This window comes from Copidosoma floridanum, unplaced genomic scaffold, assembly GCF_036245765.1.
Source record: "Copidosoma floridanum isolate Cflo_tuat_1 unplaced genomic scaffold, Cflo_Japanese_pri ptg000019l, whole genome shotgun sequence".
Taxonomy (NCBI): domain Eukaryota; kingdom Metazoa; phylum Arthropoda; class Insecta; order Hymenoptera; family Encyrtidae; genus Copidosoma; species Copidosoma floridanum.
The window spans coordinates 15,400,607-15,423,192 of NW_028321896.1; the positions used below are offsets into that span (position 1 = coordinate 15,400,607).

Here is a 22,586-nt window from a genome sequence, read left to right on the forward strand (position 1 = left end):
AGCGCTTCAGACGCCAGCAACGTAAATCATAATTCTTTGGCTCTTGGCAATCTTGGCATCGCATTCCAACAGTTTGACACTTTGACACAAACAGGTAACCTCAAAGTCCATTTTTCCATGTGCGCGCATAGAGGGAAAAAGAGTGTTATAATTGTAGAATAATTAATTTTACTCGTATTTTTAACAAATAGAGCGATGATTGTCGACTAATTTTTATTATTTTCCAAGTCAAACAATATCACCAAGTTTCATTAGTTCATCGACTGAAAATGGAAAAAGACAATAGATTGATTGTTAAAAATTTGCCGACAAACATAACGGAGGCCCAAATACAAGACTTATTTGGACAACATGTGACTGTGAAAAAAATCGACTTGAAAGAAAAAAAGGATCTTGAAAATAAGATTCATAAATTTGCCTTTGTTTATGTATCTACAACTGACAAACAATTACACAACTGTAAGATCTGAGCATGTCGTTCATATGGTATCTCCATTATTTATTTTATTTATTTTTGCATCAGGTTTTGGAGCTCTAAATGGAGAACGAGTCGATGGATTTCAGATATCTGTAGACTTAGCAAAGGAAAGTTTTTTGGAGAAATTAAAACGAGAAAGAGAAAGTAACCAATTAAAAGAAGAACCCGTGAACACAACACCAAATGAAAACTACTATCAGACTGACAGCTTTAATGCTAAGCATAAGAAGTTTTCTGACCTTGACTTCACTCAAAGTATTCAGTTTGATGAAAAAAAATCGAATAAAAGAAAAATAGAAAAGGAAAAGTTATCTGTGCAAAATAATGTAGATCAAAGTGGTGAACAAGAGTATTTTGATGAAATAGATAAATCATTTGAAACTATAAAACAGGAGCCGCTACAAAAATCTGAGCCAAATATTGGTGAAACATCCAGGAAAAAACTTAAAATCCAGGATTATGATGAAGCTGAACCTACCAAAAAAGTGAATGGCACACAAAAGGTTTCTCAAACGCCTCCAGTGAGTGAGTCTGAAAGGAAAAGACGAGAGTCTGTAAAACAAAAAAAAAGTCTCTTTAAAGCTCAAGAACAAGTTATACGCAATGCTTTAAGATCCGTTGTAAGTATTAGTTTCGTATAGTTGTTAAAGAAATTTAAAAATAACTAAGTCAATTTTTTCATAACTATTTCTTGTAGAATTGAGCATAAGAAGTTGTAAAAATATTAATAATTTTTTCAAGACTGTTCGTCTTTACTACTTGCACTACATATGTTCTAAAAGTTTAAATAATTTTATAGAGGTATATTTTGTTAAGAGAACCGAACCGAACCAAAAGGGGCTTGAACAAACCTTATTTATTTATTATGAATTTACTGAGTAATTGTTTCTTCGCGCTAAAAAATGTATTTGTAGATTCGTTCACCTTACAATCCAGGGACGGTCGGGGACGATCGCGGACGATCGGAGAAGAGCACTTGTTCACTTTCGTCTCCGACTCGCCCACACTGTCCCTGACCGTCCCTGGATTGTAAGGTGAACGAATCTTGTAATAAATAAGTTTCTATACTTTCAAACTTTTGTCCACTACTTAGTAATGTTTAATTTACTCTATTTCTAGGATAGTACCAAATCGCACAACAAAATTATGTTTGACGACGCAGGAAATATAACCTATGACATGAAGGAAGACTCATCTGAGAAAAATAAAAAGAACACTTTGTTCAGTGATGATGAAGATGGTGATGCTGAAAAAATAGAATGGGATGAACGAGAATTGGAAGCCAAATCAAAAATTAATCAAAAAGTTAGTTAAATGCGCTTAAAACTAAAAAATCTTACGAGTTACAATATTACTAACATTTCATTATTCATTTTAGTTAATGCAACTTCAAGCTAAAATAGGCTATGATGATAGGTTTGTACTTGATGAGCGATTCTTGGAGGATGAGTGCAAAGAAGAAAAAAAACAGCTTGATGAAGATCCCATTATATCGGACGAGAAAAAGTGGCAACTAGAAATTTTGAAAGACGTTTTGGGAGAAAAAACAATGGCACCTTCAGCAGATAAAAATGTTGTTAAAAAGTAAGTTTGTATCAAAGCTGAATCATGGTACTGAAAAAACTTTAATTCCTGAGGTTCAGAGCGCATGCAAAAACTTGGTTTCAATTGTATTGACAATAGGTAATATTATTTCGATTTTTCAGAAAAATTAAAATGATCAGGTATGATCCTACTGCCAGTAATCATAAAGATTTTGAAATAAACATCGAGAAACCAAAAAAAGAAAAGCCTGTAAAAAAGAAAAAAGAAAAAGAAGTGATAGAAAGAGTTAATAAACCTTTACCTGAAGTATCATCAGAAATATTTTTTGACGTAAAAAATTTAGCTTTTGGCAATCAAAACGGAGGATTTAGCTTGTTGAAAGCCAACGATAGCACTGAAATAAATGGTGCTGCTGGTTCAAATGAAAGTAGTAGTGGTTTTAAATTTAATTTTGGTGCTGATGATGTTGACGATCACAAATCTATAAAAATCGAAAGAGATTCATGTTTGAGAATGAACATTAAAACTAAAAATTCTTTTAAATGTAATTCAATAGACGAGGAGAGTTACAATAAAGAATTCACAAAAAATGGTACCTCAGATTACTCTCATGAATTTGAGTTTGCTTTATCATCTCAAAAAAATGATTTTGTGTTCTTTGTTGACGATGATCCACGATTTAAAGGTGAACTAAAAATATTTAAATATTTTTCTAAACTATGATCATTTACTAATTACAATTCTCTAATATTCCAGAAGCAGCAGATTTCTTCAAAACACCGATATTGCTGGAAGAAGGTGATTTTAAAAACAAAAGACGGGAATTAAAAGGAATTGTGCGATCGAAGATTCGTAATAATATAAAAAGGAAAGTTCCTTGGAATAAGAAGAAAGTACAGAAAAAAACAAAATCAAAATAAAAGTACGTGTATATAAAAATAATCCTTTTGTACATTGTGTGTTCATTAAATTGTTGTTTATTATAAAAGTGTATATATAATTCCATAATTACGATGGATATTTTTTATAATAAAAAATTATATAAATAGATAATTATTTTTTATATAAATCCTTTCTGCGGTTCAAATTAACCTGTAAAAAAAATTATTACTACAATGTTTCCAACTCCCGAATATAATTATATATTTAGACGGTAAACTGTAGTAAGTAGCAGTTTTTCTTTACACTGCGTGTGTCATCATCACTGCTGATGGATGTTGTCAGCTCCGTCCATTCAATTCAGTCACTTGTAGCGTTGTCAGTCACACGTCACACCGGCATTAGGGTCAGTTGTTGTTGAGTTGGTTATTTTGACTTGTATTGTTAGGTTAAGGTTAGTGTTGTTTACAAAGAGGCTAATAAACTATAGAAATCGGATTATTATTCATCAACAAAATAAATATTTACGTGTAAGTATTATTTACTTTATCTTGTTACATAAAAAACATAAGATTGCACTCTTTTATCTAGTGTACTTTTTTTACAAGTAAAGGTAAACAGCCCAATTCGATTTGTTTCTTTAAAGTTGCCTTTTTTTTTGTCAGTCCATAGATTTAATCTGCTGTCATGTCGGGTTTCAACGATCAAAGCTCAATTGCCCAGAAATCATGGGAAATGGCCAACAATGTAGAGACAATCAGTACTTTGGATGAGGTTTACAGATACGACAGAAAAGAACAGCAAGACATTCTTGCTGCCAAACCATGGGAAAAAGAGTAGGTCATATAATATTATGTATTTCTTTAAAAATGTTGGATTAGCATTTTTATTCGTTCTCGATCGTTTTCAGCCCACATTTTTTCAAAGATATCAAGATTTCTGCTCTGGCACTGTTAAAAATGGTTATGCACGCTCGTTCGGGTGGAACTCTTGAAGTTATGGGTTTACTGCTGGGCAAAGTCACAGCCAACACTATGCTTGTCATGGATTCGTTTGCTCTGCCTGTTGAAGGTACAGAAACTAGAGTCAATGCTCAGGCTCAAGCCTATGAGTACATGACAGCCTACATAGAATCTGCCAAACAAGTAAGAATTAATCATTATAAGCTACTTTAATAGGTTCAATGTTAATAATGGCTGGATTTGTACCTGCAGGTTGGTAGGCAGGAAAACGCAATTGGTTGGTACCACAGTCACCCAGGTTATGGATGTTGGCTATCTGGTATTGATGTGTCCACACAAATGTTAAACCAAAACTTCCAAGAGCCATTTGTTGCCATTGTCATCGATCCAGTGAGAACAATATCTGCTGGGAAAGTTTGCTTGGGAGCGTTTAGGACATATCCAAAGGTAAAGTCGTTAGCTGTATTTAATATTAAAAAATTTGGTGCAATTATGTTTCACTCGTCATTTTAATCAGGGCTATAAACCAGCGAATGAAGAACCATCAGAGTATCAAACAATACCTCTGAATAAAATCGAAGATTTTGGTGTTCACTGCAAGCAATACTATTCACTTGAAGTAACGTACTTTAAATCTTCACTGGACCGAAGACTGCTTGACTCTTTATGGAACAAATATTGGGTCAATACTTTAAGTTCCTCCAGTCTTTTGACAAACACTGACTACACTACAGGACAGATTTTCGATCTGTCTGATAAATTGGAACAGTCGGAACAAACGCTAGGACGTGGTTTTGTTTTTGGAGGACTAGAGTTTCATGAGAAGGGTACAGTGGATAAGCTTATTAAGGCCACCAGAGACAGTAGTAAAACAACTATTGAAGTGATTCATGGTTTGATGGCTCAAATCATTAAAGACAAACTTTTTAATCAAGTTGGCATATGTAAAAATGAGCAAAACAAGCAAAATGACTCAAATGAGCCAAATAAGCCAAGCGAGGAAAAAGAGGAAATAGAGAATAAAGCAATGGAAGAATAATTATAGATTTTTGTAATTTTTTAATTAAATTTTACGATCCTAAGTCACGGAAAAAACTTATAGTTAAACTTGGCGTGTGAAAGTCTGTCCTTAAGTAAAACTTACACAAGTAGTTCTCGACTTCTTATAAATTTGTCAGAAAAAAATGAAAAACATGTCAAAATAATTATAGTGTTCAACTCTTTATATTAATGGAATAAAAATACATTTTATTTTCACACGTTGATTCGCTAAAAATTATGTACAGCATCTGTGTAATTAATCATTTTCATTATCGATTTATATATTTATAAAATTAATTAGTGTAAAGAACAATAGGCGAAGTTTTTTTTTTTTGGTACACTGAGAAGCTGCTTTAAAAGTTACAGAATCAAGGTCAAGGCCACTCAGAAAGTTTTCACCTTTTTGCATAACTTTACGCACATTCGTGTTTTATCGCACATCCAATTCACAAGGGACGGAGCTAATATGCACGATACTTTTGGCTTTAAGAGCATTACAACCAAAACATCCAACAAACTCTCTTGTAATACTTTTTACTTATTTCAACATCTACGTTAAATAAACAGATGAGTAGACGAATCTCGTGAACTATTTAAGTACAGAAAAATCCCATTAAATTATAAAAGTTACGATTGATGCAATACACTACACTGATTTAAAAAGTGGAGGGTAGAATTAAAATACGTTTAGCGGTGTCTTAAAAAATATAGTCACTGTAACACTGATATTTTAACACAGTGTGTGCAGTTTACAAACGTTTTGACAAACAAAATTTATTTTTATCCATAAATTTTCCGGAAATGGGTTAGAATTTAATAATACACGTTGTATAATTTTAGGTCACGAATTAACATTGATTAAAGTGATAACGTTTGGTGTACCAACATAAAGTTCAAATCAATTTCAACGAAAAAGTATCAGCACCATGTGTGATTTGTTAAATTAAAAATAATTTTCATCGCAGACCAAATCAGTTCACTCACACGATAACAATACAGTTTCATACTACTTTCTCGCAATCTCGGTATGTCACAAACGTATACACTGAAATACAACAGCCGCTATCGGACCGGCGTACACGTTTTACGTACATAAGCAAATGATTCCAAGCGAAAAACAGCTTTTCAGCATTGTTAAATTAATAGCTTAAAAATATATAAACGCTGTATTCGTTACTCTGAACATTTACAAACTTTTCTGCGTTATTGTGAATCCCATCTTTACGTGCTCTTTACCATACAATAAACAGTATATAGTTTTCGATAAACATAACAATAATTTTTTTTTAAATGGGGGAGAAAAGGGAGGTCAAATAATATCATTGATTTAGTTTATTTTCATCGAGCATCTCAATAATTATTTTATATAAATTTGTATTGATTGTTAATGAAAAAATTCCCGTGGTCGCAAAGTTTTGCTCAATCCCCAAAATATTTATGAAAGTTTTTGCGATCGTCTTCGCACGAACGCCTTTCTAGCTAATATTTACACACTTTTAGTCTTGTTTTTTTCTTCTTCATATTTTCCACAATTTCCTCAATAAGTACAAAGAAAAAAAAACGACTGTGATGTTATTGGCCCTTTTACGTACACATTAATGTATTTTTATAAATAAATCTGATTTTATAGAACCTGATTGATGCGAAAAGACTGCAGAGAATCAGAAAACTTTTCTTTCGCTCATTATTCTTGAATATACACTCAAATCGTCGTGTGCACGTATGTGCGTCTCTGTGGCATTTGTTTTATACATCTCGGTGGTAGAGAGGATGACAATTCGACACACGCGATATTTAAAAATGAGATTGATTTTTTTCAGTCTTCATAAAAGACGTATTAAAATTTTTTAGGCAGGCATATTTACAATTGGTTTTTGTATCACTTGCTGTCACTGCACTGTTAGCGTGGGAAAATTGTTCACTTCAGTTTGTTCAAGAACTGGTCCTGAAACTCCTGTATAAGATATACGAAGTCGCATTCTCAATGCTCCCTGAAAAGTCAATGCAAAATTCAATGTCGATATCAAATTTTTTTAAATCTAATTTGGGAAAACTAATGAATCACCTTATTTATATTCGCCACTTTCAGAACTTGTGTTACGTGTCCTGAAGGTGAGAGTAAAGTGCCCGATGGAGGCAACATTTGCAATTGGAATGTCTGTAACAATTTAATCATCAAATTACTTTGTTCAAGCTGTTAGATTACGTTACTTTCTTACCTTTGGAACGGCAGCTTGGAATAAGAACTCGGTAATTTGTGATGATCCCGAATTAAGAGCCAGCATGTTAATTACCAACAAATCTGGATTCTCCATTGACCTTTCTAATTTAAAAGTAATTTTCAATCCCTGCTTATCAAAAACAACCATACTCGAGGCTTCTGTAATAAAAAATTTTGAATTAATAAAATTTTTTTTTCTTCAAACCATTAAACGTGTAGAACAAACTTACCGTTTTGAATCGGTGAGGAAGAATTCAGCAAGCCATCAACAAGATAATTGCTGATACTCGTTGGACTAAAAATCTGCTGTGGAGGCTGTTGTTGGGGTATCGTTGGTGCTGGTGCGGACGACGAAAGATCCAAACCTCCAAGTAAATCCAGCAAGTCGTTATTATTTGTAACAGGCGTTATGGCAACGGGAACATTTCCAGGTGGTGCGCTGGAGATGGGTGAGCTCAACTCGCTTCCACCAAGCAAATCCAAAAGAGCACTCTGAAAAGAAAAGTTGTATCATGGTTTTTAGCTCTTGTACTGACTTTTAGAATTAATGAGTTGAAAAGTTGGAGTCCACAAAAATGACTTACTGAATCAGATGGAGGAGCAGTATTAGCAGCTTCAATAGTAACAGGTTTCTCTTCTTCCACTTCTGGATCACCATTTACCATACCAATTATTCCATTGGCTTGGGGCCTTGCAGTTTCCATGGGAGGCATTCTTTCTAGTAACGCAGGTCGTAAGTGATCATACTTTTTGAACAATTGTGAAAACTCAATTCCTCTTTGCTGCAATTCGATATTAAGGTTGCTACCGAAAGTGTCGATGATGTGACGAATTTTCCTGTAAAATGGAGGTGGCGTACTGCAAAAGTTTTACTACATATATTTCGAAAATGAAAATTCACATGCACGAAGGTAAATCAAAAGAGTGCCTTTAGTAAAATAACTACAGATAGAAAAATTAAAAACTATGAAGATTGAACCTTCCTGTGTTTGATCAGAGATTCAAGCGTTCTAAGAATGGTTATAGACTTACTCATTGCCTCGTTGAAATCGCGAACTTAATTTCGTGAGAGATAACAAAGTGTATTGCTTTGTTACTACCGTGTTCTGAGGACTCCATAACAATCTTTGGTACACATCAATAACATCATCTTCACTCAACTAAAAAAAAAAATAAAAATAAAAACACATCAAGTTCTGTATAAAATTTGACACTTGAACAACAGCTAACAATAAATATAAAAAATTACATTGACAGGGGCATCAGCATCTTCTGGATGCGGTCCGTACAAAAGTAAGTCTCCATATTCTCCAATGCACCAAGTAGCAACCTGAGTTAACGGTTGCTTATCGGACGTATCTTTTTCAAGTGCTCGCCATAATGCGCTGACGGCATAAACTTGTTGAGGTTGCGTCTCAGAAATAAGTTGTATTGTACAAGCAACGACATCATCTCTCACGTAATTTCCAGATGCTACTAAAACTTTAAACAGAGTTTCGAGATGCCAGCGTTTATTGGGCGAAAATCTCTCGGCAGACATGACGATGTTACTGCTGCACTGTGCCTTGAATTCGGGATCCGCACGCTCTAAAAATAACAGCAACTCCTTCATCATGTTTCTTATGTTGTTAGAATTAACAAGAGCAAAACTGAGTTCCATTGCACGACGTCTGATGGAAACATCGGGATCTTTTAAACATTCCTGAAAAAATTGTTTGTTTTTATTATTATTGTTATTTTTTTTAATAAAATAAATCGATGAATTGACATTTTACTTTCGAGCCTTTACTCACCAAAATTGTTGATCTATGCCTTTGTACTGCACTAGTATCGACGTAGACCGTCTTTAACAGCGTGTTCAAAGCGACGTAACGAATATTCTTGTCGTTGTTAAGCAAAAATCTACCCAGAATGTTAACAGCTAACACACGCAAACCACTTTCAGATTTGATGTCCATGATCGAGAGAACCGTCTCGTATAAAATAGTATTGCCTACGTTTTTGCTGGTTTCGGTATTTGTAGCGACCTGAGCGAGTATGTCGTTCATCGCCTCGGATGCGTCGACATCGTTTCGTCCCAGGATTCTGAGGAGACGTAAGATTTTCACCTGCAAGAATGGATCCGACACACCTGACACATCGTGCTCTGGAGAGTAGCCAGCCAGTATCAAGTTTTTTAGGATCCTGACGAGATTTGGTACAATCTGAAAAAAGGGAGCAAGGGTTACTTTGATTGTAAAAAAAAAAGAAAAAATAAAAAAAATAAAAAAAAAAAAGCTGTGGGTTTAGATCCACATAGAGTGCAGAAGAGAACACCTGTGAACATCGAAATTACGAAGTATACGATGTAGTCCACTATTAACACTTTTTACAAGACATTAATAACAGTCAGGGATGGCAACTCTGGTATCATGTGGCAGGTACAATTTAGAATTTTCTATATTGTTAAAAATGCAGACGCGATAAGTATGCTCTGTACAATAGGTAACACTATTTTCTTATAACAGTCGAAAAATTAAATAATCGTGGATGTGAAAACTATTCTAAAAGTTGCGATCCCTATCAAAACAATCTTTTACAGAAATCAGAAATAAAGTATCCATAAATATAGTTAAGAATAAATAAACATTAATAGAAGATTATTTTATAGTACGTATGAACTTCCATATAAACATGCAGCACTATTACTGAATGAACGAAGTAAATAATTGATTACAAGTAGAAAAGAAAACAAAGCAAATTCTAAAAAAAAGATGATAATAATCATTGATCGAATGATTATAAAACTACGAAGTTTGTGTTCGATTGTGAACAAAATAATTTGGAAAGACGACTTAGGTAAATGGCATGGAGCAAAGCCTGCATATCATTATGCCAAGCGAATCATGCGAAGAAAACACTTAGCGTTTCGCAATTACCTCTCGATGGCCGCATTCCTAAATTGGACAAAATTATAAATTTTGTAGTTTCAAAAAATTTCTTTCAAACAAATAAAACGAATGTCTTGCATTAATTACACGATTTTCTGAGCCATTTATAAATCATACAAGACATTGCTAAGGTCTAAGTATACCTAAAGTTTTTGGCGCATAGCAGTTGTAAAATTTTTTTTTCATGTACGTTGAAAGTGTAAGTATCCAAGGGATATTGAAAGACATTTTAGTAGAAATCTGACCTTTTTAAAGTGATTCAACGTGTCCGGGCTGTTTTCGCACATTTCCGTGATTAATGTGACACCAGTGATAAGCACCCCGTGATTCTTTTCAGTAAGCAAACTTCTTGTGGCTGGTAAGAACATTTCCATCAGCTCCGGCACTCGTCTGATTATTCGAAACGCACAGAGAGCTGCTTTTTTTCTTATGTACGCGTTTGGCGACTTCATTAATCTTTCAACTTCCGCAGCGAGATCTCGGGCCATTTCCGGCGAAGCTATCGCACCAAGAGTACATAATGCTAAACCAATCACGAATTGTGTTGAACTGTTCAAGTCACTGTGATGATAAAAAAACCATAAATTAATTTATATAATTTTCTTATTTTGAAGTTAAAAAAAAATATTGTGCTGCTCAATATACTTTTTCAAACAATTCGTGATCAATAAATGGACATCTTGTCTTTCATCAAGAAGCAGCATTGCTCCTAAGTAACCGATTCTCTTGTCAGTGAACCTTGAAGATGCAATTAATTTTAAACATTCCAACTGTCCAAAATGTGCTGGATATCTGAAATCATTACATTAAAAATATATAAAACTTAACAGAAATACATATTAGCTTTTCGTAGCAAATACATGCATTTGATTGAGATAAACTCATCTTAACTTTAGCTATGTATCAGTAAAATTTTATTCAGACTCAAGTAATCCGATCATGATTAGTTTAAATAAAATTTTATGAATATTTGTGTGATTACATTGTTTTTGAAAGCGTTCATACCCTAACATATGGATGTATAAAAGCTTGGCAATATTGCGACATCTCCAAACACTGTCCTCTTCTCTGAATGTGGATCTGATGTACGCACACTCTTTGTTGACCACTGTTCTCTCCTCGTTAACAGTTCGTGCTGCTCTGATTTGTCTGATGAGATCCCGGAGTCGCGTAGGAGCCGGCATTCTCACTGTTGAAACTTGTAATTAACAATATTTTATCAGTGCACAGTGTGGTTAGATGGTAGCAATTGTGTTAGGTGCAGAGTTTTTTTTAATCCTACAGAAATAATTTTTTCTAAAATTGTTTACTTGTAGATTTTCAATGGTTTGGATTTTTTTTACATTATATTTTCCGTTCATATGTAACATAAAATATTTAAAAAAATCTCCTCTACACTTCTCAACAAAACAAATGATTTAATGACTAACTAAGCGATAAATAAATGTTCAAATAGTTTAAAAACCAGTGTTATAGTGAAATAAAAATGAAAAAGTGAGGTGTATCCAAATTAATGCAGTAAATAGTTTAAAATAAAAAAAACAAAAGTATGAAATAATTGGCAATAAATAAAGATTACCATTGAAAATAAATGATTTATGCAAAACAAGCAAAGCAGTGAAAATGATTCAAAGAAGTTGTGCTCTGATAAGCAAATAAGAAAAAAAAGTTAATATGAGAATGTTAACAAAAAGAAACCTACCTCTTTCCACTGCCTCATTGATGGCTTGTTTAATGGAGGCCATGTTAAAGGCTGGGTTAAACCTGAAATAAGTACACACCCATGCTGTATCATGCACACTCAAACAAACTCAATTCAATATCATCGTTTTTTGTTGCCTTTTAATATTTGTAGGGCAATGACACAATGACATGGTTATTTCACGCGAGGATTTTTTGCGTTTTGTTCATTGTACTTTTTTCTTTTTTTTAATTAAAAATTAATTTGAAAAGGGGAAAAATTACCCATGTTCTGAGCCGTTCATTGTGCTTCAGCTTTTTGGTCAGCTGTTCTCCAGCCACTGTTGCAAAGACAAATTAATTATGACTTGTAGTTAGTAACAGCACACAACTCTGGCAGACTGTCTTGTCCTGTTAGACATACATTAATGATAACGATTTAACTTTGCTTAGTAAATAGTACTTTAAGATAATTAAGTTGAATCAAATGAGTATTTAAAAATAATAAGAAACAGAGCTCAAAGTACTGTAAAGTCGATGTTTAGTGTAAAACAGATGAAATAACAGATAAACCAGAGTATTATCAAAATATGGATGTTAAAAGTCTCACTCAATGCAATAACACAAAAATTTCAAACAGTAAATTATTCAATCGATTAAGGATTAAGTACCTTCAAACCCATCTGTGTAACGAGTCCTGTGACACAAAAATGTAGAGAAGAAACAGTTTAATTGAAAGGCCACTTCAAAGTAGTTCCTAACAGAATAAATCGTAATGATCTAATATTTTGTGCAATCAAAAATTCTTAGGGATTATTTTTAATGGAATGGAATAAAATGTTTGGAGTTCAAAATTAAAATCAACAGATTGTAGAGCAATATAATTAATAATGAAATAATGACGTCTCAATGATACACTGCTTTTTCAATTGCTTTCAAGATGCATTGGATCGATACATACATCAACGTTCCACTGATCCACTGCCAATGGCAGTAAGATCAATCAATTGTCTCCAACTATAAATAACATTAGACTATAAATAAATAAATGAGTAAACAAAAGCGAAAAATTATCACGACATCTTGGTAGCAGAAAGCTTTTCAAAACATACCAATAACTATCTCCTTTACAAAAAAAAAAAAAAAAAAAAAAAAAAAAAAAAATCGAGAAGCAGAAGTAAAATAAGCAAAGCCCACAGGTTACAGCTGTCTGACAAGAGAAGCTGCCACGCTTGATAAGTATTAAGTGTAGAAAAGTGGATGGTCCGAAATTTGCACACCATCAAAAACACAATTAAAATCAAATAAAAAAAAAAAAATGAATAAAGAGAGTACAGGGCATCGCATATGAGAGAAGAGACACTTTGCACTCCCTGGTGAGACTCTGTTCTTGGCACGCGCGCAACACCCACCTGCACGCGTATACGGATGCTCTTTTTTCTTCCTTGTAAGGCCTACTGAGAGAGCTGTACAAAAAATCACACCTGCTCAATCGTTTCTATTTGAACGTCTCCTTATAAGCTACAAAAAGGACGTGAGAATGGTCCTCTCGCTGGAGAAGAGACTTTGACTTTTCGGAGTCGCGTTACCGAAGCAAAAGCACACGACGACAACGACGACGGACGGACCGCGAGCTTGGCGCCCCCACCCGCGCCTGTGTGTGCTAATGCGTAGGCCGCGAGCAAAAAAAACAGTCTCGAGGAAATCTTGCCTTTTATTACTTTTTACTTATACACTGCACAAGCCTCACTTTTGCTGCTGATAGCAAAGTACGCTTCTCGTTTTCCTATATTATACCAAGAGTAGGATATTTTTTTAAAATTAGATACTGGTTTACTGGTATATATTAGAGTCACAGACAAAAATTTGAAATCATTGCGTTTGTACTCTATAATAGATAAACAAACTTGTCAAATTAAGATTATATCTTAACTCACGTTCACGTGCATGATTTGCACAAGCATTAACTTTTTTGACAGATATTGCTGAGGAGGGCAGTACGTCAAGATGACCATAAAAATAAATAATAAAGAGAGGAAGCAATAAGTACAACCTACAAACAAGATCTAAGTGTGTATGTTTAAAGTACATAAGAACTTTCAAATAAATAAGTATGGGTGCTTATCGCAAATATCGTCAGCTCGTAAAAACTTTGATCTCTTATAATCTACCCATTCCCTGGAGACAAATGAAATAGTCAGCCAGAATTGAAGAGAACACTACGTAGGTGTAATTAAACTGATGATTTGTGGAAGACAGGTGTGTCCCCGACGATGATGGATAGAATCAAGCGGATGATGATTGTGTCTTACGTAGGGTATACCTGGCGTTGAAGGGTTATTTTCAATTCCAAGTCGTCGTGTTTGGTTTCCCGAGGCCGTACCCTGTCACACTCGTATAGGTCTTGAGAATTTCTAGGATCCACTTTCGGTTTGGACACGCTCACTTTCTTACGCACTCCAAACACTCCAATCCCCGGCCCAGCAGAGTGCCCACTCCTGGACAGCTGAACTGGACATGCATTCGGTTTAGCACCTTAAAACTCTGTCCTCTACCTATATATGACTCAGAATATAGAGCGTACGACATGTACCACCACGCACGTCACGCACCACCACGGCACAACAACACTCACGGGAACAACTACGGATACTATGTGGGTTTCACCTTAGTAGGCCTGGGCCTGGGATAGGCTAGCTAGAAATCAAGGACACTAGTAATATATATATATAAATATATATTTTCTAGGGCTTGAGGAGGTGTCTACACTTTTCTTTCGGATCTCTAAGTAGCAGTCCAGGACGTAGACAGTCCGCAGTCTCGCGGGTCGCGCCTCGCCTGAATTATATTATACACTTAGGGGTAAATGACCCAATTACTGCGCACTCGACGGTAACTGAAAATAAGAAAAACAGACTGAAAAATTTGGGTGCTTGGATATTGTAACACGTACGGACATTAATAACGTTCAATCCAGAATCGTACTTTACATCATGACATTCATAATTGTTTAACTGAGTGACTCTAAACGAATCTAACCTACAAAACTTTGTAGTCGTGCGTAGTGATTGGTGCGCAGCAATTGGGTCTAGGGCTTCAGCATGAAAACCTTATGGGAGATACCCGCGCAGTAATTGGGGGCGCAGCGACTGGTGCTAATTTTATAAAACCGTGCGCAGTAATACCAGCAAGTGATATATGCACTAAAACAATTATTAAAAAAAAAAAAAGTTACTTAACAGAAAAATGTTTGTCGTTTTAATCGCACAAGATGCTACAGATAAAGATTAAGTAAAACTGGTTTAATTTACATCGAAAAACATTGAGAAATAAGAAATTTAGTACAATCAAAAATTTCAGTGCGCAGTAATTGGGTCATTTACCCCTACTTTATATTTACATCTATGAGTACTGGATAACTGGATACTGGAATCCAGTAACTGGATCACTTTTTTAGAATAAGTGCACACACACACACATACTTACTTCTACGTAGTGTGTTTTCAAGATATTTTTTTTTCGTATTCGTGGCTATCTTTTTTTCTCGTATAATCAGCGGGAAAATATGAAAAGTCGAACGTAATATCAAAGTTCAAAAAAGGATAGTAAAGTATGTTCATGATGAATAAGTTTTACTAAATTTTCATTGTTGTAGAATTTTGGGAAAGAATAAGATCGAATTGTTAAAAAAAATAACCCATCGATTGAATTGCTCTGCGTGCAGTGAAACGTATGAAAATTATATGTTACGATTACGTTGTGTGTTAGTACAAACGTGCATACAGCTGCATGTTAGTAGATTTTGTTTGATAAAACAGTTAGCAACGTGTGTACGATATATATAAATATGTTTTTTCAATTTTTAATTTCGTCAGTGTACCGCTCCATAATATTTTTTTGGCAGTATTGCTGGATTATCTTAATCCAACATGGCCGATTTCAAGTTATATGTTAGATTTACTTATCACTTTAGTTGTTCCAAAAATGACTCATTTTAAATACGTATCACTTTGATGTTGTTCTGCTGTGATAAAAAAAAACTCACGATCCAATAATATAATTGTTGCGCAGAAAATATACCTATTCATCATTGTGTCACTGCCCAGCATCATTGAGTCGATTGCGCAAATCGATCGCTAAGCAAAAATGTATTCTTAAATCTTCACAATTGCATTTGTTTGCATGAAAAATACAATTTGTCTTTTAAAAAAATACAAATCTCTCTGTTACACCCAACAGAGTGACGAGAAAATATAAGTATACCTTTTATCGCCATCACTACTAATTTGACGATGTGTCATCAAAACGACATCGCATTCTTGTCATTAAACTTTCAACCGTTGAAACATTAAAATATTACACGAAAGACATTCTAGTCTTTTGTCTAACCTCCTTGGCCCAGCCATATTTTTATCAAGATTCAGCTTTTGGCTACCTTTAAGAGATAAAAAAGACTCGAACGTTACCTTCTGTTTAATTCCGGCGGTAGTATGTTCCAGTCGTCATTATCGTAATACGCCCACATGCTGCACCACAAACGAGGCAAAAACAAACGAAAATCACGTTCACTTGCTCATGAGACAAAATAAAACAACACGAAAATAATCAGCGGCGGATTGTCACGCACCTACTCGTCGCGACACCGATTTTGTGGCTGAGACAGAAAATGCTTGAGGGGATTTGTTATCTCTTATCTCGGTCTCATCGGTGTGAGATTCATATCAGTATATTAATGTACAGTGTACAAATTTCTAGTATCACTTCGTCAACTTAGCCAATCGCTTTAAGACATAATTTTTCAAATATGAGTTTTCATATCGAATTGTATAGGAAACACCTTTGACGGCTCTTTTTCAAATATGGTCAAGCGGTTTTTGCTTGAAATTATTCAAAAAACTGTATCATGATCGTGTAGAAAACAATAGTTTTAACTGATCCTTGATTAAAAAACAAAATAATATTTATTAAAGATATATATACGTGTGTAAGTATAAATATTTACGTGTAAAGGGCGATATGAAATATGAATGGAATGATACTATGTGAGGGAATTATTGTCTTGATTTCTAGGTGGCCTTATTTCACTATTCCTTTTGATACAATCGACTAGCCAACGTATTCCTTCATCAACTCCTTCTCTACAAAAAAATGAAAATATATTAATTGTTACAGAACAATAAAATAGTATTGATCTCACAAAAACTGGCATACCCAGTCAGAGCAGATACAGGCATGACCATGCAATCTCTCCTTCCAATTAAATGTGCATTCTGATTAAAAATAGGCTTCACTTCTCTGACTCCCATGCAATCAGGAATATCTTGTTTATTTGCCAATACTAACAACGGAACTCCTTGGAGATGTTCTGACGATATCACTTTATCTAGAATGTAATATAATTTAGATAACACACAAGTGTTTGTTATATTACACATGAGAAAAATATCATCATAATTATTCATACCAAAGACTTCTTTAGAAAGTGGTATCCTATCTCTATCAGAGGAATCAACAATGTATATAACGGCATGTGATTCAGCATAATACTATAAAAAAAACAAGACATATTTAAACCAACTGACACTTAATTATTCATTATAAATTCGGAAAAATAAAACGATATTTCTAGAAGCAACAGTACAATTAAAACTGGTTACTTTAAGAGAGAAAAAAAGGATGAAAGGTATAGCAAGTGGGAACTATACGAGTTTGAATGCCGTTATGTTGTGTAAATCTAATAATCTTAAAAAAATTGATACCTTATCCCACAGGGATTGTAATTCTTCTTGGCCTCCAAGATCCCAAAAATTAAGTCTCACGCCCCCAGTGTCAATTTTTCCAATGTTTAAACCTACAGTCGTAGTTATTTTGCGTAAATTCATGCCCTTATAATTTTTCGTCAACTTTGTTTTTGCTGCTTCCAAGTATGTCTAAATATTGTAATAATAGACAATTAACTGTGAGGTTAGCTTAGCTATATTAATTTTTACTTACAGTTTTTCCAGCGTTATCGAGTCCTAATATTACAACAAAGTACTCGTCCTTTTGGACGAGGTATCTGTAAAAACCACTGATTAAAGTGTACATTTTGAACAAGAAATTTTCCAATCACGTCATCTTTGAAAGAACAATCGTGTTGTGTGTTTGAAGCTGTTTCAACACATATTTATATACCTATAGGAGTACTGAATAAGAAAAAGACAGAAACACTGCCAACACTGCGACAGCTGATTTTAAATGTACTTTCACACTGGACGTCAAAACACAAAACATACAAAACATGCCAAAAAACACAGTCTGCATTCTGAATTTTATGCATTTTCTATTTTTTTTATTCATTCGTTCATATAGAAGAAGAAATTAAAATATATTAGTAATGGTATCAATACACTTTATTATATGTATTAAAAACTGTAACAATCATTTCATTACTAATTATTTACAGTGGATCAACAATAATAGTTGATGACGACCCTGTACGAAATAGAAAATCTGTTTATTACAACGAAACAGATTAAAATTTTGTAAATGTTACTCGTGAGTAGGTATTATTGGTAATATAATGAAAAATAAAACATGCATGTTTTTAAAATAACAATTATAAATAATTATGAATATAAACAATTATAAATAAAGTGGCTATAATTAAAAAAAGATTATTTATACTTATATAGACACCATAGCCAAAAAAATGTAGTTGCAGTAAGTAGCTTTCGTATACTCAATCAGTAGATATATAAACAATTATGCAGGGAAAGTATATTTCAAATAAAGTGAACTCATAATAATTATTGTATATATTTATATAGGGCCAATAGTACGTTACGTTACGTCAACGATATTCAAAAATCGACGGCAAAAATTGAAGCGCAACGTAGCTCTCTGTAATTAGCCGAAGCGAAGCAAAGCAAAGAGAGATATGATATGAGCTCATCTGCTCATGGGAGCAAATTATGTTGACATGCATGTGCGTGAGATTTTTTATTGTTTTTCCATCCCACTTTATGTAAAATTTATCATTATTTTTTTATACATCACCGCAGATGAAGAGCTTCCAGATCAGATCCTAAAAAAACTTTTGATTAGACGAAACCATTTTTTATTTACCGATTGTTAACCAAATGATCATCAACCCATTTCTTACAGGTATTCAACTTATTACTGATACTTATCCTAGACTTTTTTATAGCTTCTGCCAATGAGAATGAGAGATTGAGAGCGTCGGTCGGTCATTGGCGTCATCGCGTGTAAGTATAGTGTCGTCATACTCGTAAACTCATTACACAAGTTTATAAGTATATACATATTATGTAGTGTGTATACTTACATCAGGAGATCGGTGATAGTGGGGTTTTGGTATAATTTTTCGGAGTTCATCGCCGTGGCAAATATTTTTATAAAGAGAATAACATTCAAGTAGTAAGTACACCACCGACCCCGGATGAGACGCTGACCGGCTGACATCGACATCAGTCGACATTTTCAACCATCCGTCCTATACCTATAAGTATATAACCTACTTCATCCTCCATGCAATAACCTGTGTGTAACCATACTTACTAATGAAAAATCATCGGTAGATCATCTCTCTGTACAATCCACGTATATAAGTGAGACGCGCGTGTCAGGCGTGGGTGTGTGTGTATAAGAATTGGAAGCAGAAGTGGCGAAGAAGAAGGGAAAAAGCCAAAAGGAGTACGTGAAAGAGAGGGTTGTCGTCGTCGTCAAAAGAGAAGACGGCAGCAGCAGTCACGAATTTAGGTAAATGTTGATATTTGTGGCTTTGGTCGATTAAATCAAACTTGCTCTTATCGAGTTCATGCCGGTTGTTTAATTTTGATTTTACGAAATTTACCTTTTCGTGTACAAAGTCTGATACTTGTAAGTATTCATTTACTTAAGTACACACAACCTATTTGGACTCTCTCTAGGAGGACACGTACACCGTATAATATGTGTAACACTTTTTGGAGCACCGCGCCCCTTCGGTTTGTAAAATAAACGTTTTCTCCCCTGTATATTTTTTGTGCTCCCCTTTTTTAGGTTAAGTGCATATTTTACCTCCTGCTCGTATACTTGACATGTTACATACGTTTCATGTAATAGCTGCGATATCATGTACTAGTTATCATCAACGTGACTCATTTATAAATAATTATTGTGGAATATCCAATTAGCCAGCTGTGTGCAGCCAGTTCTTAGGTCTCTCTTTTTTTTTTGTCTAACTGTCTCTGGTTCTCTTCCTCTTGTCTCGTGCCACTATTTTGTTGTCAGCTTGGAGATAGTCCAGCAGATATTTCATTAGACTGGTAATATAAACTTAGTTTTTCTTGTATAAACGATGTCTTTTATCGGGTACAATAAAATGAAATAAAAGAAACATCACATGTGTATTACATCCTTATTTTTGGTTTTTAAAAACTGACTTTTAAAAGGCTCATTACGTTACACCAGGAAAATCATGTACATTATACGCCGATGAATGGTCTGAATTTTCTACAGTACAGTCATTGAGTATCATCAATTAATGGAGATTAGAAAAATTGTACTATTGTATGCTGTTAATTTATGAATGGTCTTTACCTAGGATAAGGGCACTTGAAAAGCTTTGTTTTGCCCAAAGATCAATCATTTTACTTACATTGCAGGAAAATACAATGATGCAGGATGAAGATCTTGGTGGTCCTGCCAGAAGAAATGTGTTCAGTAAGGCAGTAATCAGAATATCACAGGTCTGTAATGTTAGTACATTCTGTATTAATTTGATGACAAAACAACACTTATACACTTCAAATTCACATACATGCCTAGTATAAAAATTAATGATGACTGATTGTATTTTTTTTTAAGGTATACCAAAGTTGGTTGGACCAGTGGACGCCACATGTTGTGTCGAGATGGGCATTTGCTGTATTTTTAATCATTCTTTTCGTTATTCGCATACTGTTGGCACAGGTGAAAAATTCTTAACACATTTAAAAAATTGTATACCCACATTTCAATCTTTAAAAATTATTCTTTTATGTCAACAGGGTTGGTATATCATTACGTATGCATTAGGGATTTATCACCTTAACCTGTTTATAGCATTTCTTACACCAAAAAATGATCCAGCGATGGACTTTGATGGCAAGTTTTTCTCTGTTATTCATAAGCTAATCAGTTTGATATAATTATTTAGTATGTGTTCAAATTTCTATTAAGTTATCTAATTTACAGATGCTGATGGCCCACAGTTACCTACAAGGTCGAACGAAGAATTCAGGCCATTTATCAGGAGATTACCTGAATTTAAGTTTTGGTATTCTGTGTGTAAATCCACAGTCATTTCCTTAGTATGCACCTGTTTTGATTTCTTTAATATCCCAGTATTTTGGCCAATTCTTGTCATGTATTTTATCACATTAATGTGCATAACGATGCGGCGTCAAATTAAGGTAAATAGTCTTTACTTATTTTGCATTAGAAAAATTATTTCAAATTTACATTTATGATTAATTAATGAATCTATTTCCAGCATATGATAAAATACAGATATCTGCCTTTTACACACGGTAAACCGAAGTACCAAAATCATGTTGATGGTGCAAAATAATTGCCAATTAAAAAATGTGAAAGTATGCCTGCTGATGATACAAAAGTGTAAATGAACATAAATTTCCATAAATATACATTTATATATATATATATTTATATATATTAGGTTTGTTTATTTTTGAAAACTATTTTGACTTGACTATAAATGACTTTTTGTTTTTGAATGAAAACTTGAAATAGTAAAGTCATAGCATTGTACTAGGAGATGTTTTTAACATTAATTTCAAAAAAGAAAATAAAAAAGTGAGGTATGAGTGTTATAAATAATCGTTTTGTGAAGTCAACTCCATAGTGAAATGTCGAGTGTGAGATGTTATATTTCAAAACAGAATTGTCTTAATATATTTGTAACATAAATCTTGTACAAAGTAAAGTAGGTTTTGCATAAATGTAAACAAGATAAAGATATAAAAAAGCAGTTGTTGTAATGTTGTATTAAATTAACTTCAACAGAATGATGAGACACAATGAATAATTCAATTTTACTGCTTACATTTATTCAATAAAAATGAATCGTTTCAAAATGAAAATTTGTAGTAATCTTGTTAACATTAAAAAAGTACTCATTGTAATCGAGTCAAGAAAATGACTAGTTAATTTTGAAAGTTTTGAAAATTTCACCCCTTCTCGTGGTAAAAGAACGACGTATAACAAGTTTTATCTTGCAAAAGATGTTTGTTACCAACAAATAAAAGATTTAAAAAAATTTTCTCCTTCCCAAGCGTAGACTACTGAAAATCAAGTCACTGTAGATTAAGAACCGAAAAATTACAGTTTGGATTGAAAATATTAACTTATTGAATGAATTTTCTAAATGTATTAATTAATTTTTTTATAAGTTAGATTCATTGTAAATTGCACAAAAATTGTTTGTAGTAAGTGGTGAATTTTTATTGGGGGAAATAATATTAAAAGTTGTTCTTTTTTGATTTAATAAAAGAGTGTGATTTATTACATTAAAAGTTTTCTCGGTAACATCCTTTTTTTATTAAACAATTATAAAATCATCCTTACTCAACATATGTAAGAGATTTTATAGAGGATTTGCGTTTCTTTTTTGAAAAAAGTAACCATATATCCATTCTACTAGAAAAACTGGAATGCTATTTAGACAAAGAATAGTTGAAAAAAGGTAATGTTTTTTTCCTTACGCTTAATTTGAACAATGCATTTCATACTCAGTACATAATTTCAATATCAGCTTTTGTGTTCATTTATACAAGAAAAAAAATACAAAATTCTTGTATTATTGT

The 22,586-nt window shown here is 33.6% G+C and overlaps 5 protein-coding genes across 23 annotated transcripts; 3 read left to right on the top strand and 2 right to left on the bottom strand.

Moving 5' to 3' along the window:
* Window positions 1–50: 50 nt before the first annotated feature.
* LOC106636512 (putative RNA-binding protein CG14230) lies at window positions 51–2,976 on the top strand. Of its 2 annotated transcripts, none has more exons than XM_089593029.1 (7): window positions 51–94; window positions 229–459; window positions 524–1,098; window positions 1,598–1,783; window positions 1,857–2,062; window positions 2,185–2,708; window positions 2,780–2,976. In XM_089593029.1, exons 2-7 carry the CDS (start codon window positions 270–272, stop codon window positions 2,941–2,943), a joined length of 1,845 nt encoding a protein of 614 aa, XP_089449155.1. In that variant the 5' UTR covers window positions 51–94; window positions 229–269; the 3' UTR covers window positions 2,944–2,976. The 2 variants fall into 2 exon arrangements, with proteins under 2 accessions (XP_089449155.1, XP_089449156.1); XM_089593030.1 differs by having other exon boundaries at window positions 69–153.
* Window positions 2,977–3,280: 304 nt separating this feature from the next.
* CSN5 (COP9 signalosome subunit 5) lies at window positions 3,281–5,452 on the top strand. Its single transcript, XM_014349104.3, has 5 exons — window positions 3,281–3,432; window positions 3,568–3,738; window positions 3,813–4,047; window positions 4,117–4,311; window positions 4,382–5,452. Exons 2-5 carry the CDS (start codon window positions 3,590–3,592, stop codon window positions 4,901–4,903), a joined length of 1,101 nt encoding a protein of 366 aa, XP_014204590.2. The 5' UTR covers window positions 3,281–3,432; window positions 3,568–3,589; the 3' UTR covers window positions 4,904–5,452.
* AP-1gamma (adaptor protein complex 1, gamma subunit) lies at window positions 4,959–16,458 on the bottom strand. Of its 15 annotated transcripts, XM_014349093.3 has the most exons (16): window positions 13,149–13,355; window positions 12,408–12,493; window positions 12,022–12,147; window positions 11,759–11,820; window positions 11,062–11,254; window positions 10,702–10,848; window positions 10,302–10,617; window positions 10,045–10,062; window positions 8,920–9,330; window positions 8,376–8,828; window positions 8,159–8,286; window positions 7,711–7,984; window positions 7,357–7,618; window positions 7,125–7,285; window positions 6,971–7,063; window positions 4,959–6,896 (listed from the first exon to the last, which is right to left on the bottom strand). In XM_014349093.3, exons 3-16 carry the CDS (start codon window positions 12,039–12,041, stop codon window positions 6,795–6,797), a joined length of 2,640 nt encoding a protein of 879 aa, XP_014204579.2. In that variant the 5' UTR covers window positions 12,042–12,147; window positions 12,408–12,493; window positions 13,149–13,355; the 3' UTR covers window positions 4,959–6,794. The 15 variants fall into 15 exon arrangements, with proteins under 15 accessions (XP_014204579.2, XP_089449526.1, XP_089449528.1 ...); XM_089593400.1 differs by lacking the exons at window positions 12,408–12,493; window positions 13,149–13,355 and adding an exon at window positions 16,203–16,224; XM_089593402.1 differs by lacking the exons at window positions 12,408–12,493; window positions 13,149–13,355 and adding an exon at window positions 16,203–16,223 and having other exon boundaries at window positions 12,022–12,077.
* Window positions 16,459–16,641: 183 nt separating this feature from the next.
* On the bottom strand, window positions 16,642–17,891 carry Arfrp1 (ADP-ribosylation factor related protein 1). The gene is made up of 5 exons (XM_014349105.2): window positions 17,731–17,891; window positions 17,496–17,666; window positions 17,201–17,282; window positions 16,948–17,119; window positions 16,642–16,874 (listed from the first exon to the last, which is right to left on the bottom strand). Exons 1-5 carry the CDS (start codon window positions 17,821–17,823, stop codon window positions 16,775–16,777), a joined length of 618 nt encoding a protein of 205 aa, XP_014204591.1. The 5' UTR covers window positions 17,824–17,891; the 3' UTR covers window positions 16,642–16,774.
* A 1,439-nt stretch (window positions 17,892–19,330) lies between these two features.
* Window positions 19,331–22,254, top strand: LOC106636654 (protein RER1). 4 transcript variants are annotated; one of them, XM_089593213.1, is made up of 6 exons: window positions 19,331–19,497; window positions 20,385–20,477; window positions 20,587–20,691; window positions 20,769–20,871; window positions 20,953–21,173; window positions 21,254–22,254. In XM_089593213.1, the coding sequence occupies exons 2-6, from the start codon at window positions 20,394–20,396 to the stop codon at window positions 21,329–21,331; spliced, it is 591 nt and encodes a 196-aa protein (XP_089449339.1). In that variant the 5' UTR covers window positions 19,331–19,497; window positions 20,385–20,393; the 3' UTR covers window positions 21,332–22,254. The 4 variants fall into 4 exon arrangements, with proteins under 4 accessions (XP_089449339.1, XP_089449337.1, XP_014204593.1 ...); XM_089593211.1 differs by having other exon boundaries at window positions 20,769–20,865; window positions 20,956–21,173; window positions 21,254–22,253; XM_014349107.2 differs by having other exon boundaries at window positions 20,385–20,468; window positions 20,769–20,865; window positions 20,956–21,173; window positions 21,254–22,253.
* The last annotated feature ends 332 nt before the right edge of the window (window positions 22,255–22,586 follow it).